The sequence below is a fragment of the Maniola hyperantus genome, chromosome 5 (genome assembly GCF_902806685.2).
Source record: "Maniola hyperantus chromosome 5, iAphHyp1.2, whole genome shotgun sequence".
In the NCBI taxonomy this organism is placed as follows: Eukaryota; Metazoa; Arthropoda; class Insecta; order Lepidoptera; family Nymphalidae; genus Maniola; species Maniola hyperantus.
In genome coordinates this window covers 5,210,544-5,226,951 of record NC_048540.1, presented here as the reverse complement: position 1 = coordinate 5,226,951, position 16,408 = coordinate 5,210,544, and the positions used below count along the sequence as shown (strand labels likewise).

Below are 16,408 nucleotides of genomic sequence, written 5' to 3'. Positions count from 1 at the left end.
GATGATGACAGCTATAACAAGTAAGCTTGTCATTGTCAAATTGATAATGACAGCGTCATTTCTTAAAACTGGTTTTACGGCTCTGGGTTTTAGCCATTTTGAGCCTGACAATAACAGTGCCAAAGTGAGGTTAACCATAGACGAAAGCAAAAGTTTCACGATATGTATCTGATATGAAACTAGCGTGATGAGCGTGGCCCATCCCTATAGAACCTCTCGCTCAAGCACAGGTACCTACTTAGTACTTACTTATGAAATGTTATTCCTTCTATTTTACCTTCGCTTCGGCTATTGTAGCCTAGTATACCTACTGTAACCATCATTGCACAATAACTTCAATAAGAATAATTGTATTCTATTTTCAAAACAGTTCAATTATTTCTTGAGTCAACATAACCGTCGTTTGTCAAGATCTCACAATAGGGCTTTACCTTAGGTGGTAGGCAGGTACCTATTTGTTCTGAGAAAAGTTTCTACCGGATTGATAACGTTACCAACCTACAAGAATAACGTTAAGTACCAAAATCTCGTTATGCATAACAAGCAGTCACGGAATGATTGGGAATTAGCTTTAGATAATAATTAGCTGCCCGCAAAAAAAATACTGAAGATTAAACACATAAGCCCGGTTAAGATTTATTTTTGTAGGTATCACAGTTTTTGTGCAGCCAGCGCCAATCTTAGTAAAGAAGAGAATGCCTAGCAAAAGGTGTAAGAAATCCTGCAGGGCGTATCATACGACCTTGACTTGCAGGCTTGCTGTCGCAGGCTCGGGACAGACTCTCATGAGTGTTCAGCTCTTGGGATTTTGGGGGAATAATGAAAGCAGACAGGAAATTACCAACCACCACCATTGATGTTGGAAGAGCCAGCCCTTTTTTCAACGCTGGGAAATGCGTGTACGCATCCCCCCCTCCCAGAAGCCAGCCAGCTAAACAGGTCACGAGGTCGGAGGTCCCCACACCGCACGTCCGAGGCGTACCGACGTCGATGTCGTAATAAATAATACACACATTTTCTTATAAGTATATTACGTGACAGGTAGAAATGGTAATCGGGGTGGGGATGCTCCGCAAACCCGCACAGCCCCCGCGCTAACCCGGTGCGGGATAATGCTTCTAATTTTAAAAACGAACAGAAAATATTTATTCATGGAACAGTCATAAGCGCAAGCGAGGCAATAGCAATTTATTTAGGAGTTCCTAATGAATTATATTACAAGACAATTAAAAAGTGCCTATACTACGTAATATTATTTTATCAACGTTAAGTCACGATATCAACACCAAAGACAAAAGAACGCTTCAGTTACCTAAGCTGGGGGCATTAATGCGTAGGGGTGGCAGGTTACTTGTAGCAAATATCATAAATAAATATGTGATTGTTCGCGACAAAAGAACCGAGAATGAATGGCGTTTCTTGGCCTTATCTCCGTCGCGCACGCGCTGCGCCCGCCGCCGCGTACGGCCCCGAGATTAGTTTGATTTGCCGCCACGTGGCGCCACGTGCATCTCGACTACCCGCCAAAATGAGATTAACGGATTTGCACACTACAGATTGCACACGAATGGGCAGGAAGTGTAAAGTGAAACGCCGGTAATGAGATTGTTTTGTGGAATCTGGCTATAGATAAAATGGGAAAACCTCTCTTGCGTACCAAGAGGTGAGCGCTGTAGCAGTGCTGCCAAGCGATTTGTAGCAATCAACCAAACGTAGAAACCATCATTATAATCGACATCAACAACCACCCATCGTCGGCTCACTACTTAGCACGAGTCTCCTCTCAGAATGAGAAGGCTTTAGGTCATAGACCACCACATCAGCCAAGTGCTGAAGGGCAGGCTTTACACAGGTTTTGCTTATGGAGAACTATCAGACATGCAAGTTTCCTCCCGATGTTTTCGTTCATTGATAAAGCAAATGATATTTGCTTAAAACGCACAAAGCTCCGAAAAGTTATAGATTGCCCGAAATCGAATCCCGGACCTCCTGAATTGGGCGTCTATTTGCTCTCCAGGTTACTCCGCTGCCATCATAGCCTGTAATCTGTATCGTGACTTAGGTATGTACTCCGAATGAAACCGCAGTTAAGAGTACCTACCTATTCTCATTGAATAAAAAAATATCCAGAGAGACAAAACGTTGCCGCTAACTATTAGACTTTCACTGCTGGACATAGGTTTCTTGTAGTGACTTCCACACGCTTCTATCGTGCAACGCGTCGTCGCCTGGATCCAGCAGCTCCCTTTTTTTATGTCATCTATCCACCTAATGGTGAGACTGCGAGCGCAGTGCTTTCTGGGACCTCAACACCTTGGGAGCCGGATGTCTATCAGTTCTAATTACGAACTGATTTGTAGAAGTTCTACTCTACGAATCTCCTCATTTCTGATTTGAAATACACCTAGTAGCACATATTCCTTTCTTATAGCAATGCAATTGCTCTTCGCGTTGTGCAGGCGCTATTTGGATTATAATTCACCTTGTTCATAAAATAAAACCATTGGTTTGCCGCGACGTATCGTTCACAGAAGTTCAGGCTTCGCCGCATCTGCTTGAATCGACTGTTAGGCGGTACGAAGTTCGTTATTTATAGTAATTAGTACTTATAATAATTATAGTTATAGCGATTGGAAAGTTTATCACGGATAAGCATCTGTGATACTGTATCATCTAAAATCTGAATAATTAAATTCTCACATATTTTTTTTTGTTAGTAAGTACCTAACTGTAAAAAAACTGCAAAGAAGAGACCGCCTCATGGTACCCTCTCAGTTAGGCAACACGGTATTGTTTCGTAAGAGTGCAGCCACTTAACTTGAGCGTGCGATAAAAAGCAATTTGGAATTACTATGTACAGTACCTACTTACACGATTATAGTATTTATTTACAGGCACAATCAAACAATCGCAATACTTGACTTTTGTTTGTATTGCCGTCTCGTGCGAAAGCCGGCGGCTTAGCACGTCGGATTAGTTTAATAAATCTGAATAAATCGTCGACTCTAGGCCAGAACAAAGGGCGGCTTCTAATAGACATTAATATAGCATTAGCTGTAAGGGTGGCGGCACACGCCAGTGACGCCTTGTTTGCTAAACTGCCCTAATCCGCTATTTGTAATGTGTGCACCATGATACAGCTATAGTTTAGGACGGTCGCGAAACAAATGCTAGTTCAGAAAACTCTGCATACTTACTTAATATAATTTCAATCAAAATATACCTAAAATACATAGTTAGGTAATAAGAAATACATTAGGTACTTTGAAAATGAAAAAAATTAATGAACATGAAAAAGTATTTAAGTATTTACCAAATAAACAACATTATTTATCTGAATTTTCAGTTGCCCACGAGATGGTGTAGTGAATTGTTATATTGATAATATTGTAACTTTTTATGTTTTTTTTAAAAGAGCAATAGCCCGTTCTTCTCAGTAGAAGTTGTCTCAGTAGAACTACTCTTCAGAGTAGGTATTTACTACTACTACTTTTGGAAAGCAGTCCAAAAGTAGTAGTAGTAGATACCTAAGAGACACTAGTTGTCGTACATGAAATAATCAAAGAGAGGGAAAGAGAGAGAGACAGCTGCAGATCGACAGTTCCTACTGATCTCCATCGCTGAACCCGTCACCGTAAAATCGGATCACGATAGCTTAAATGCTAAAATAAAACGCACGTAATCTACATTTTCAGTCTAGAGGTATGAAATGCTTTAGATAAAAAGTAAAGGCCTTTTTCACCCTTATCTTTGAGTTAGTCATATAATCATAATGCGAAGCTGTACACACATAATATTATATCTAATTTACTTGAACACATCGCCAGACCATAAAGAAGGATGAAACTACAAAACAATTGTACAATTATTAGGACAACAGCTGACAAGCCAAACAAAACAAAGGGCGCCTAATTACGGCCGTCCATAGGTCACACACACAGAGTCGTGGTCACCCTACTTAGTTGCAGAATTCCGCTTTAACTTCTGAGAGGAAATCGTTTTCCCACGAGCTTTATTCAAACATATGTAAAGCGTATGATGGATGACTCCGACGCCGCCTTGAACCGGGGGTTAGCTGTTTAAATCACAATCACTGTGGTCCCTACGTTTTTTCGCTGGTCATAGAACGACCACGTCTAAATTTATAATGTAATGTATACTACCCTATAGTCCCGCAGTTCATTCGATGAAAGAGTTGGAATGGCACACGTCGAAATGATTGCGCATTTTATTGTTGCAAAGAGTATTGAATTCCAAACCTATAATGTAGGTATTGTGTGAAATAAAACATTTTAGAAGAACCTATGCTCATTCGAAAATCGAAATAAATTACGACTTCGAGTAATCGCTGAAGTAATTATTGTTTCACTGACTTTTGTTAATGTGTTCGAAAACAATCGAAACTTTTTGGGTAGGTAGGTGTGTCTACGAGCTTTGAGTTGTTGAGATGAATAGGTAGGTATATTAAAAATGCACTTGCTTTACCAACCACAAACACATAGACCGTACGAGTAGCTGTATCTGCTTATTTAGGCTTGGAAGTTGGAACTAATGAACATTTTAAATAGGTAGATGGGTAGGTTGAAGGTTCACATAGAGCTATGAAGCCTAGTACGCGACAGTTCGATGGCAATCGGGGAGGGAACGCCCGCACACCCGTGCGGACGAGCGCGGGTGACGTGCGGGAGTACGGGCCGTCCGTGTCCCCCCGCCTCATACCCCGATTGCCATCTCGACCTGTCGCGGACTATAGGTATACTTTGTTACGTTGTCATTATGTTAGTGATGCATGGATGCAGCTGTCAAACTGATGAGTTGGTAAAAGAAGATCTGGCTAGTGCCAATAATATTTCTGATAAGGTAGGCCGCACTAAATTACAAAAAGTATACTAGGTACTGGTTTTCTTGTTTACAGTCAGGATGAGGCCGTTTTGTGAGACATTATCGCCTCTAGTATATGTTACCTCTCTAGTCTCTACCTACGAGTAGGCGCCTATATGAGGCGAAAACCTCTGGGATTCCTTCTAAAATAGGGCGGAGGCTCCAAAGTTTTCCCATTACGCAAGTCGCAGACATTAGCGGCCCGCTTAGGTTCATTAAAATTTGTCAGCCTGTCGTATACGACCAACTTCCAAATGGATGTAGAAACTCGTTTAAGTGAAACTCGGCTGACGTAAAAAGTTCGCCGGATTTAGACTTGCCAGTTTTTTCGACACCATCAATTTCTCAGCCCGTCAAGAAGATTTTTCGCACTCGTAATGCGGAAAAAGAGTAATTTAAGTTTTCCAGAAGACTCGTTGCGTGGGAATTATGATCTTTGTTTGAAAGTTTGATTGATTTATGAAATTTTCGCCGTCTACCGACACGATTATGGGATCAACAAAGTTTTGCGCGAGAAAAACGACTTGCCATCAATAACGCCTATCTTCTCTCTAACTTAATTGTCCTATTTGTTTTTTCAATGAAACTAAAATATTCTTACCTACATTTTCAAAAAATTAGATAATAATCGTCTAATTATTCAGACTGAACTCTAAACCCTGTGCCTACCTAATATAGGTATGCCTATATCCGCCGCAAAAATCTACCTACTGGCAAGTTTTAAAATTAGGTAAATTCCGTGGATGAAATACTGTAAATTCTAAAATCTAATCAACTTTAGCAGCCAGTTCTTGAATCATGGTAGACTTGATAACCCTTTTTCTAAGATCTTCAAATAGCGCTTGATTTTTTGGGCCCTAAAGGGCCTAATTCCCTTTAGCACAAAAGTGATGCTTCCATCAACCATCAAATTTGTGTCTCTTGGCCCGTGGGATGCATTCTGTAGACTTAAAGTTGCATTCCAATTGCCAAACATCTTCCCATAGAATACTCTAATCTAATGGAAATAAAATAATTTTTCCTTTTATATTACGGCAAAAGTTTTTTTACCTTAGCATGACTACTTCACATTACCTAGTTATTCCGACACACACTAGACCAGTTATTGTTTAGCTTTAATTCTTTTAAACCATTAATTACTGATTAAGAAGCAGCTAGTGAAAATAAAAATCGATACAAAATCCGTGCAATTTCGCCCTAAAGTAGGGCTGTTAAACGGCTGCAATCAGATCCCCTTGCGCCCCTGGACCAGGCAGTTATTGTTCCGTTTTATGATCGAGGGGGTTAAATGAACCCAGGAACATCGGGGGGTGTCACCAAGAGCCCGATAGTTTAGTTTTAAATAACAGATGTAATTGTGTTTGGACGATTAATGCGAAACTGTGCAGTTGATAAGAATGTTCATCTCATTTTTTTACCGCAAATCTGCTTCTCTACCTATAGATTCTAAAATGCGGGCTGGATCGTCTTTTGCAAGAACACTTCCTGGAGTCAATGCCAGATTAGGTAGGTATGTGAATTTAGGAAAATATTATTTTTTGCTTTCGGTTGCAACTTTAAAAATTACTTAAATCTCTTCCGAAGGAAAAAACATGAATAGGTAGTAGGTAGTAGATATTTTTCTTAAAGTCAAAGTCAAAGTCAAATGATTTATTCAAAATAGGTAATAAATTACTCATATTGATGGTCTGGTATGGTGTTAGATTTGTAAGATATAGTGGTGATAATTATTACGCAAACTTAAAACTAAAGCTACTTAAAAAATTATACCTAGTTGCCAAGAGAACTTGGGATAATGATCTTTAGTTTTTGGGCTAGGCTATATATAGGTATAGTTTTAATTAATATTTCATAATAATTTTATAACTTGCATAGAAGTCAATTAAATATCAGTGGCATGCACTACCGCGGGGAGTAATCAAGGGTGGTAATGTGGAGATGGCATCAGCAGTAAATCAGATTTATTTGTGGGGTGACCGCTATCTGTAGACTAATCGGTAGGTATTCTATGTCTGTGTATCGTTTTTGATGAGATATTATAAGATATGAAAATTATTTCGTAATATCTAACTGAAGATGGTTCTTATGGATAAAAAAATAAAAAAATTGTAAGTACTTATTAAAAAAATAAAAAATTAAACAATCGACTGTTAGGCGGTACAAATTTCGTCGGGTCAGCTAGTAATAAATAGATACCTATAGGTAACGTGATTGGACTTTTTACTTACGATACAGATGATACTTAGTAAATTAATAGTAATTAGATCATGCCCGTGGGAACTCTTTGCCTTCGTCTTTTTCGCGTCGTCGTCACTTCATCCGCGTGGATTTGGGTTTTTAAAAACCCCGTACGAACTTTTGATTTTCCGAGGAAAAAACCTTCCCCGGGATGCAAGCTATCTCTGTACTTTTCGTTAGAATCGGTAGCTGGCCAAAATTCAAATTACAATCGCGGGACTTTTTTAATACCGATCTCTGACCTCTATGACATTATATTAGGGTTACTCATCAAAATGATCATTATTATTGAAGGTGTCAGAGTAGAAAATGCGCACGCGTCGCGCCGCAGCCGCATGAAAACGTACTAATTCAAACTTCCTGACCCACGCGGATACAGTGTCGGGGTGATACTGTGAACACAGCATAAGCACATAACACAGCAATAAGTAGCATGAATAAATAGTACAAGTAATGGTTATCCGCGACCGTTTGGTCAACTGGGATACATTTTTGTCTTTATTTTCATTTTATCATAATAAAATGTAGACATACCTACTTAGGTATAGGTCTAGGAAGGTACGTACTTTAAGCCAGTTTTCGTTATATTAAGCTACCTTATCTATAATAAATCCTTTATTATTATCTACTAAGTTGTAACCTAGATTGGAACCAGAGAGTTGAACATAAGAATACCAGGTTTTTCTTAGTAGGAAAGGAAAAGTCAATAAGTATTATGCATTTCCCTTTCTTTAACTTCCTTTTTAGGCAAAAGCTTACTTTTATATGTCCTGGGACCTGGGTAGGATATTCAATTTTTCGGATCCACACTACTTAGTTACAAACTCCGTCTGTCTCTGAATCGATCTTACCGAAATTTACCACAGAGATCGACGGACGGACACTTTTTATCCCCAAAAATAACTGTGTTCCCACGGGATTTTTAATAAAATTTAATCCACGAAGTTACGGGAATTAGAAAAATTACCTACGTGCTTTTGGTCACTAAACAAAAACAATTGTAAGATTCTATTGTTAAAATTAACTTCATATTCACACTTGACAAACGCACAGATGTTTTACAAGCCACCAGATATTAGATACAACTAGGACAGCGTTGACACACACATAACGCGATGAATCTTGTTTATATGGCCTATTCTGCTTGTTTGTGGTTTGTATGGGGGTTACAATATTATAAGGGTGGTTTACTAGCACAGTTGTTTTGCGTGTCAATGCGAATGTTCGCACTGTACTTGCGCAATTAAAGCTTTAATATGGCAGCTTCACATTCACAACTACTTTTAACTACTATTCACGCAACTATAGTTATCCCGTGTAGTTCGTCCGCGTAGATTTAGGGTCTCTTTTTATAAGTAAATAGAAGAAGATTGTTATTGAAGCAGTAACGGAATAGATATCCATATAACGAGCTCCAGATTTTCAGAATGCTTGAATCGAAATTTAAAAAAAAGCTTTAAAAATGAAAGTGAGTTCGGTTCATCGCGAACATTAAGTGGGTACATAGGTACATACGGATTGAATATAATATAGAAAGTCTAGATAGCATTCTGATCATAACACTAGTAGGTATAACTTTTATAAATGATAACCGTTAATTTTCAATAAGTATTAAGTATGATAAAACCATATAGGTAGGTAGGTCTAGGTATGTACCTAGTACGTACTTAATCCTTAAATAAGCTTAAATATCACAGCTAAATTATAAATGCGACAGTATGTAGGTATGCCTGACTGCCTGTTCGTTCCTTTTTACTATTTTAACGTAATTTTGTAGGCAGGAAGTACCTACCTACTGAAGGTATCTTCAAGCTTGTATCCCGGAGACGGACATGGGCTACTTTTTATCCCAGAAAAAAAGAAAGTTCCCACGGGGTTCATATACCTACCTAATCCACACGTCCGATGTCGCGAGATTTACCTATTTAGTTTTTTAAATGTTAGAATAAATATTACAATTTTTAGAAATTAATAAATTATCTAAAAATTAAATTAAGTAAGCACCTGTAAACCTGGAAAACATACCTATTTCCAATAAACATGAAAATAAAAGCACTATATTTAAAGGCATGCACACACGAGCGTCTGGCGGCGGAAATGGCGTCTAACCGGATATTGTATCGCGCCTTCATCTCCGGCGAGCTTCCGTTTCCTCCCGCCGCACGTCGCCTAATTACTTGCTACATACCTACATACGTACATCACAGTCTCATACTATGTTAGATACTGTATCTATATCTATTGAGTTATATGGTAATATTAACGAACTTTTATTGTCCTGTCATCTTCGATATTCATATAGGATTTGTATGAACGGTACGTATAATTTGTCACGACATTCGAGATCTTGAGGTTTTCTTTTGGACTATAAGAGCCCGCGAGGGCTAGACCTTCGTTATTTTATAAAAGCTGAAAGTTTCTCTTTGTATTGCCCCAATACAGGGAGGAACCATCAGCGAGCGAGGTACTTATGAAGTTTGGATCATGCAGGTGGCATTGGCAGATAACAGGTAAAAAAGGTGTAAAAAATCTTACTACAAAGTATAAAATGTATTTTTTTTTGTATTTACTTCGGAATATATGTAGTATCTAAGTATTATAAATTAAGTCAAGCATTCTAGAACCTCCTGAAAAATAATTTAATTGAATTTCTAATATTCAGAATTCTAATATTCTAAAATTATTTATTATTCTAAAATATTCTAAAATACCGAAATCCCAGGTTTGTAATTTGTATAAGTACATATTTTCGTCTGCGAGCTAGGGACATGTGACACGCGGACAGACAGACAGACAGCAGAGTGACATTAATAGGGCTCTGTTTTTATCCTTTGGGTACGGAACCCTAAAAAGCACCTGAGCAGTCCCTATGTAGGTACAGAAAGCTTGTAGATATACTAACCAACTTGTAGGTATAGGAGTATAGGACATAGGTACTTACTCGCTCAAAGCTTGTAAAGGCGTATAGAAACGGGAGAGCTGTTTGCCGATGACGATGATAAGGCAGGCCAGCGTGAAGTCATCACCTCTAGAGAGCTCCCTTACAGTCACTCGAGGTCCTTTTGTTCACAAGGATTGTTCGGATTAAGCGTTTAAGCGATTTTTGCAGTGGAGGATTAAGTGATTCCCTAATGATTGTTCTTTGAGTAAAGTTGGCGTGCTCGAAAGGTTTACAGTTTAGTTCCTTTTGAGAAAATACGTGCTATACGATCAAGTGCAACCAAATAAGGTGCAGCCAAATACTAAGTAGTAGATAGGTACAAGGTAGATAGACTATATACTATATAAGGCCGCCAAATTGTACTGCTATTTTAGTTATGTAATGTTTTACTTTTGTTTCTTTTTATGATGGTGTACCTACAATAAAGCATACCCTACCTATTTCAATTCAATTTATTTCAATACTATTTAAAGTAGAATTAGTTAATATGTGGTACAACTAAGCCATGATAGCCTAGTGGTTTAATTGTCCGTCTCTTATTTCGGAGGTCTGGGGTTCGATCCCAGGCACACACCTCTAACTTTTGAGTTATTACTTATGCATTTTAAGCAGTTCAAATATCATTTTGGAAAGCACTGTGAGGACAACACTAACGAGAACGGATGTTCTTGCAGAATGAGAAAGGTTAAGACCATAAGTAGTCCACCACGCTGGGTACGTCAGTGCAGGTTGGCGGACTTCACACAATATGTTTGAAAATATTATGGAGAACTCTCATAGCCATGCAGGTTTCCTCACGATGTTTTTCTTCATAGAAGAGAATGAATGTCCATAAAGACTCCGAGTGAAACAGCTCACTCAACTCTCAAGCAAAGTCGTAACCTAGAGAATAAATAGAATAGGTACATACCTAGTTAAGTAAATCCTCGCAAAGTATCAACCCTGGCACTATATTGCAAAATGCATTAGATACAGAGGGTCTACTTGAAAGCTTATTATCTAGAATCAAATGGAAACAATAACATTATTGATATTGAAATCCTAGTTTAGTTACTTAGGTATACCTAAGTAGGTACACGGTGCACGTCGGTTCATGTAATAATAATTATTTGGCGGGTGCGATTATACAGATTTAGATAGGCTCCCACGTCGCAGATAACCTCTTACATAGCTCACAGCACATAGCACCACCCTCGTATACCGTCCGCAAAAAATATATTTCAAGAATCACTACCCATATTATCACTACAAATATTATAAATGCGAAAGTGTGTTTGTTTGTTGGTTTGTTGATTTGTCTTTCAATCACGTCGCAATAGAGTAACGGATCGACTTGATTTTTTGCATGGGTAATAGTTAAAGACCTGGAGAGTGATATAAGCTACTTTTTATGCCAAAAATCAAAGAGTTCCCACGGGATTTAAAAAAACCTAAATCCATGCGTACGAAGTCGCGGGCATCACCTAGTTAGTTATATAAGTACTTAAATAGGCACTTATTCTTTTTTATCGTGCAATAAGTACGCGAAACAGGTGGTTGAGCTCGAGACGAATGAAAGAATAATTTACGATCTAATTCAAAAGTATAAAGTATACTTTTTATTTTTAATTATAGTGTTTCTTATGTAATTTATTCATGGAGTCTTGTTTTTGTACAAAAGAATGTTAACTAATTCTACCTATTTATAAAATGCGCTAGTAAGTATGTGAAATTTAATTAATTAACGAGCCCATTAAGTTGGTACGATGTGTAATGTTTTATTGACAAAAATGCACTTATAGACTTTTCTGTAGAATTTTAATTGCACACAAGTCATAATGATGGCTACTTGATCTACTTGTTTGTAAATTGGACTATAAGTTGTATTACTTACTTTGGCATCTATTTAAACGCTGACGCTACTGTTTGATTTATCACTAGCCACAGTATCATAGGAGAGGGCAACATGAAATCGGTAAGTTTAACATTACATATTTTAATGAATCCAAAGGTTTAGTTTATACTAACTTTGGTCTGTGACTTCGTACACATACTTAGATATAGGTTGTTTTTCAATTCCGTAGAAAGCCTATTTTATCCCAAGATACAAATACCTAAGCAGTAGGTAAGCTATGTTCATATCTAGGTAGTGCTTAAGCTTTGTGCCAAATATAGCTGTTGAAATCGTTTGAATAGTTGGTCTACCTAGTAGGTACCTACCTACAAACAAACAGACATAATTTCTCGTGAACGATAACTTATGTACTGATTTATAATATTCTTTTGGCAAAAATACCTCTTTTTGATTATTCCATCTTCTTATTGAGTAGGTACCTATTTCATGTTCGTCTCAAAGATGCAAGTTATATTTACTGTGCCAAACGTTAAGTTGAGTGATTCAGCAGGGGAGTCGTGAAATGGTAACAGACAGAGAGACACACATCCGCACCACTACCCATATTTTCTATTATATAAATGCGAAAGTGTGTTTGTTTCTTGATTGGTCCTTCAATCACGTCGCAACGAGGCAACAGATCGACTTGATTTTTTGCATGGTTGAAGACCTAGGTCCTAGACTCTAGCCGATGTCACTCTCTAGGACCTAGATAGTGACATTGGCCATTTTTTAGCCCAGAAAATCATAGAGTTCCCACGGCATTTTTAAATAACTAAATCCAGGCGAAAGATGTCGCGGGGGCGTCAGCTAGTTTATGATGTTAGTATTGTTAGTGTATTATAGTGTGTTAGTATGTTAGATTTCTTTGTTACAGTTTGTGGTATTTGCTTCTCTAGTGGCGGTGGTATTGAGCGCGCCACCGAAACACGCAAACAACGACAAATCTTTGAGGTTATTACCAGCAATCCGACACGAGGAGAAGCACGATGAATTCGGCCAATACGCTCTACGGTATATTACTGCTGAAAGTAAGTACTTACCTACTTTTCGAACTTATTAAAAAAATGTGTGGGGAGAACTCTCGCGCTCCCCAGCGCTCTCCATAGTAGTTTCACATGAGTAGTTTGGCCATCATTTGAATTTTAAACAATCAAACTCGATAAAATCTTGTGAACACGTTTTAAAAATTAATAATATCTGTGTCGATGGTTTGCCAGATTTACGAAAAAATATGTTTTAAAGTTACACGGGTGGCACGGGCACAGTCATATAATAAATAAATAAATAAATATCCTTTATTCAGCCAAGGAAAGAATAAAATAACATTAAAAAAATACAAACCGATAGAGTATTAGTCCCCGGGTATCAAGGAGCCAACCAAAGTTTTGCTCCCTGGTTTCCCGAAGCCCAGGTACCCCACGTCTCTGCCGCCTTTGAATTAAATTAAAGAGGTACGTTGTAACAAATTTTCTTTTTATTTACAGACACAGTCGTATCAGAGCGCGGGCAGTTAGTGCCAACTAAAAATGGTGGGTACGTGTTAGAAATCGAGGGTCAGTACAGCTTCATCGGTGATGACGGCAAGATCTACGTTACCAAGTACAGAGGCGGCCCAGACGGTTTCCATGTCGACGCTAAACACTTACCCAAACAAGTGCTTCCCATTCCTACAGCTTAGAAAATAAACGATTAAGTAATGCCCAAAACAGTTTTTTTCCTAAAAAGCTAAAAGTCCTTAGTTAATAAAAAGTTTACTTATGCCAGTATCTACATAAATTTCTATCGCAATATTTATCACAAACTGATGCCCGTGTGAGATTTAGATAAAAAGAGAAGTTAACACAGTGGGCTTTAATAGTGATGATAAATTAAATCCAATGATTACTAATGAAAGTTATCATTTATCAATTATTTGTCAGGTAAGGCCAAATACTAAGTAATTAAAAATCAAGCAAAGCATCTGCTGTATTATTTCAAAGTAAGAATCCTAATCATCTAAACAGGCTTCTATAATAATTAGAAGCTAACAACCTAGTGTTTACTTTTATCTCAATGTATAAAATAAATAGCACAAGAGGGTAGGTGATAAATACAGAAGTAAAACCAACCAAGTCCAATAATAATTGAATTGTATTGTTCAGCATTGATCTATTTATATTAAAATGAATCTACCACCCATTTCGCTAAGGTGTTTAGTCATGGAGAAGAAAGGGCAAAGAAACTCCATAACACACATCTTTTAAAACATTAGAACGTTGAGTAAAGTAGTAGGTACATATTATTTGGTACACAGTTACAACAGGTAACCTATAAAAGGCAAACGATTACATTACATTATAATAAAATATAAGAATACTTAACTTCAGTAAGGTCCGCTGTGTTTGCTCTGGGCTGTCGATACAAGACTGTCCCCTCTCTGTCGAGGTAGGGTACTTTTATAACACTGCCATCGCAAACAAGGCGGATATCGACTATCACATGATCTTAATATTAATCATTATTTATTTTAGGTTTGTTGACAAAAGGTATGTTGACACACCCAATTTACAATAATAAAATCAGTGACATTGATGGTCTACGTATTAATAATTTACAATAATAATAAGCGACTTAAATTGTCAGTTTACACAACATTATTATTTCACATAATAGCTATTGCCAACTGTATGTTGACAATAGCTTAGTATAATGTCACTCTTAGTACAGTGACAATATTTAATTTACAATGAATAATTAGTGACATGTATTGATAATTTATATAATATTATTTTTCATATTTTCATATTCCTAGATACCAAATTAAACAAGAATAAACAATAATAGTTTTACACTATTGTATTGTATGATGACAGTAAGAAACTAGGAACATTGACATTGTATCCGGAAACGGAATAACGATTCTGTTTTAAACATCACAACAAACATTTACTTCAGACTCCCAAGTTTATGATTAGATGAATTTTAGCATATTAATTATGTATCCAATTTTATCGTAATATAACACGGCCATACTGACAAGTACTTCGCTCCCGAAGTACATAGGTAAAAACAGAAAGAAAAGAAAAAAAAATTGTCCCATTGGGAGTCTTAACATTTTGTCACATAGTGAGTCTTAACATTTTGTCCCATTGGGAGTCTTAACATTTGTCACATAGTGAGTCTTAACATTTTGTCCCATTGGGAGTCTTAACATTTTGTCACATTGGGAGTCTTAACATTTTGTCACATAGTGAGTCTTAACATTTTGTCCCATTGGGAGTCTTAACATTTGTCACATAGTGAGTCTTAACATTTGTCACATAGTGAGTCTTAACATTTTGTCCCATTGGGAGTCTTAACATTTTGTCACATAGTGAGTCTTAACATTTTGTCCCATTGGGAGTCTTAACATTTTGTCACATAGTGAGTCTTAACATTTTGTCCCATTGGGAGTCTTAACATTTTGTCACATAGTGAGTCTTAACATTTTATCACATAGTGAGTCTTAACATTTTGTCCCATTGGGAGTCTTAACATTTGTCACATAGTGAGTCTTAACATTTTGTCCCATTGGGAGTCTTAACATTTTGTCACATAGTGAGTCTTAACATTTTGTCCCATTGGGAGTCTTAACATTTTGTCACATAGTGAGTCTTAACATTTTGTCCCATTGGGAGTCTTAACATTTTGTCACATAGTGAGTCTTAACATTTTGTCACATAGTGAGTCTTAACATTTTGTCCCATTGGGAGTCTTAACATTTGTCACATAGTGAGTCTTAACATTTTGTCCCATTGGGAGTCTTAACATTTTGTCACATAGTGAGTCTTAACATTTTGTCCCATTGGGAGTCTTAACATTTGTCACATAGTGAGTCTTAACATTTTGTCCCATTGGGAGTCTTAACATTTTGTATCATATGCCAAAAAAAAAATTTTTTTTTTCTTTTTTTTTCTTTTTTTTTTTTCTCTGTTCTGCTTCTGTCATTTAGCATAAATTATTAGTATGTTTTATTACAATTCGGCCATCTTGATAAGTACTTCGTTCCCGAAGTACATAGGAAAATAGAAAAATGCAGCCAGTGAACTTAAATGAACAGCGGCAACAAAAGTACCGACATAAAAAAATATAAGATTGCTTCATTCACAAAACGATATTCAATGATTCAATGTCAATGTTACTGTCATAAAAACTAGAATAGCTAGACGTCAGACCAAAATTAGAGTAGAAGAGAATATGTTTTTGTTGATTATGTCTTATAAACAAGTGTAGTGTATGTACATCAAACCAACTCAAAACAAGAATAAATTGATAACACGTAACGTAGGTATTTATAAAATTAAAATGTTCTGATAGCATTACTAAACAGAAAAAACTTGAGCAGGTAATCTGCCTTACGTTGCTAAAAAAGTAATTTAGCTAAATAATAAAAGTTACTTGAATGGACCATCTCTTTTGTGTTGTTTTAAGAGAAGAAAAATGGTTGAGTTATT

The 16,408-nt window shown here is 37.0% G+C and overlaps 1 protein-coding gene across 1 annotated transcript; it reads left to right on the top strand.

Moving 5' to 3' along the window:
- The first annotated feature begins 1 nt into the window (after window position 1).
- On the top strand, window positions 2-13,614 carry LOC138402385 (flexible cuticle protein 12-like). The gene is made up of 4 exons (XM_069498674.1): window positions 2-20; window positions 193-230; window positions 12,811-12,964; window positions 13,421-13,614. The coding sequence occupies exons 1-4, from the start codon at window positions 2-4 to the stop codon at window positions 13,612-13,614; spliced, it is 405 nt and encodes a 134-aa protein (XP_069354775.1).
- The last annotated feature ends 2,794 nt before the right edge of the window (window positions 13,615-16,408 follow it).

Coding starts and splice junctions, on each gene's coding strand:
- LOC138402385 (XM_069498674.1), top strand. Junction 231..12,810: donor AACCTCTCGCTCAAGCACAG/GTACCTACTTAG, acceptor TCTTTGTTACAG/TTTGTGGTATTTGCTTCTCT. Junction 12,965..13,420: donor ACGGTATATTACTGCTGAAA/GTAAGTACTTAC, acceptor TTTTATTTACAG/ACACAGTCGTATCAGAGCGC.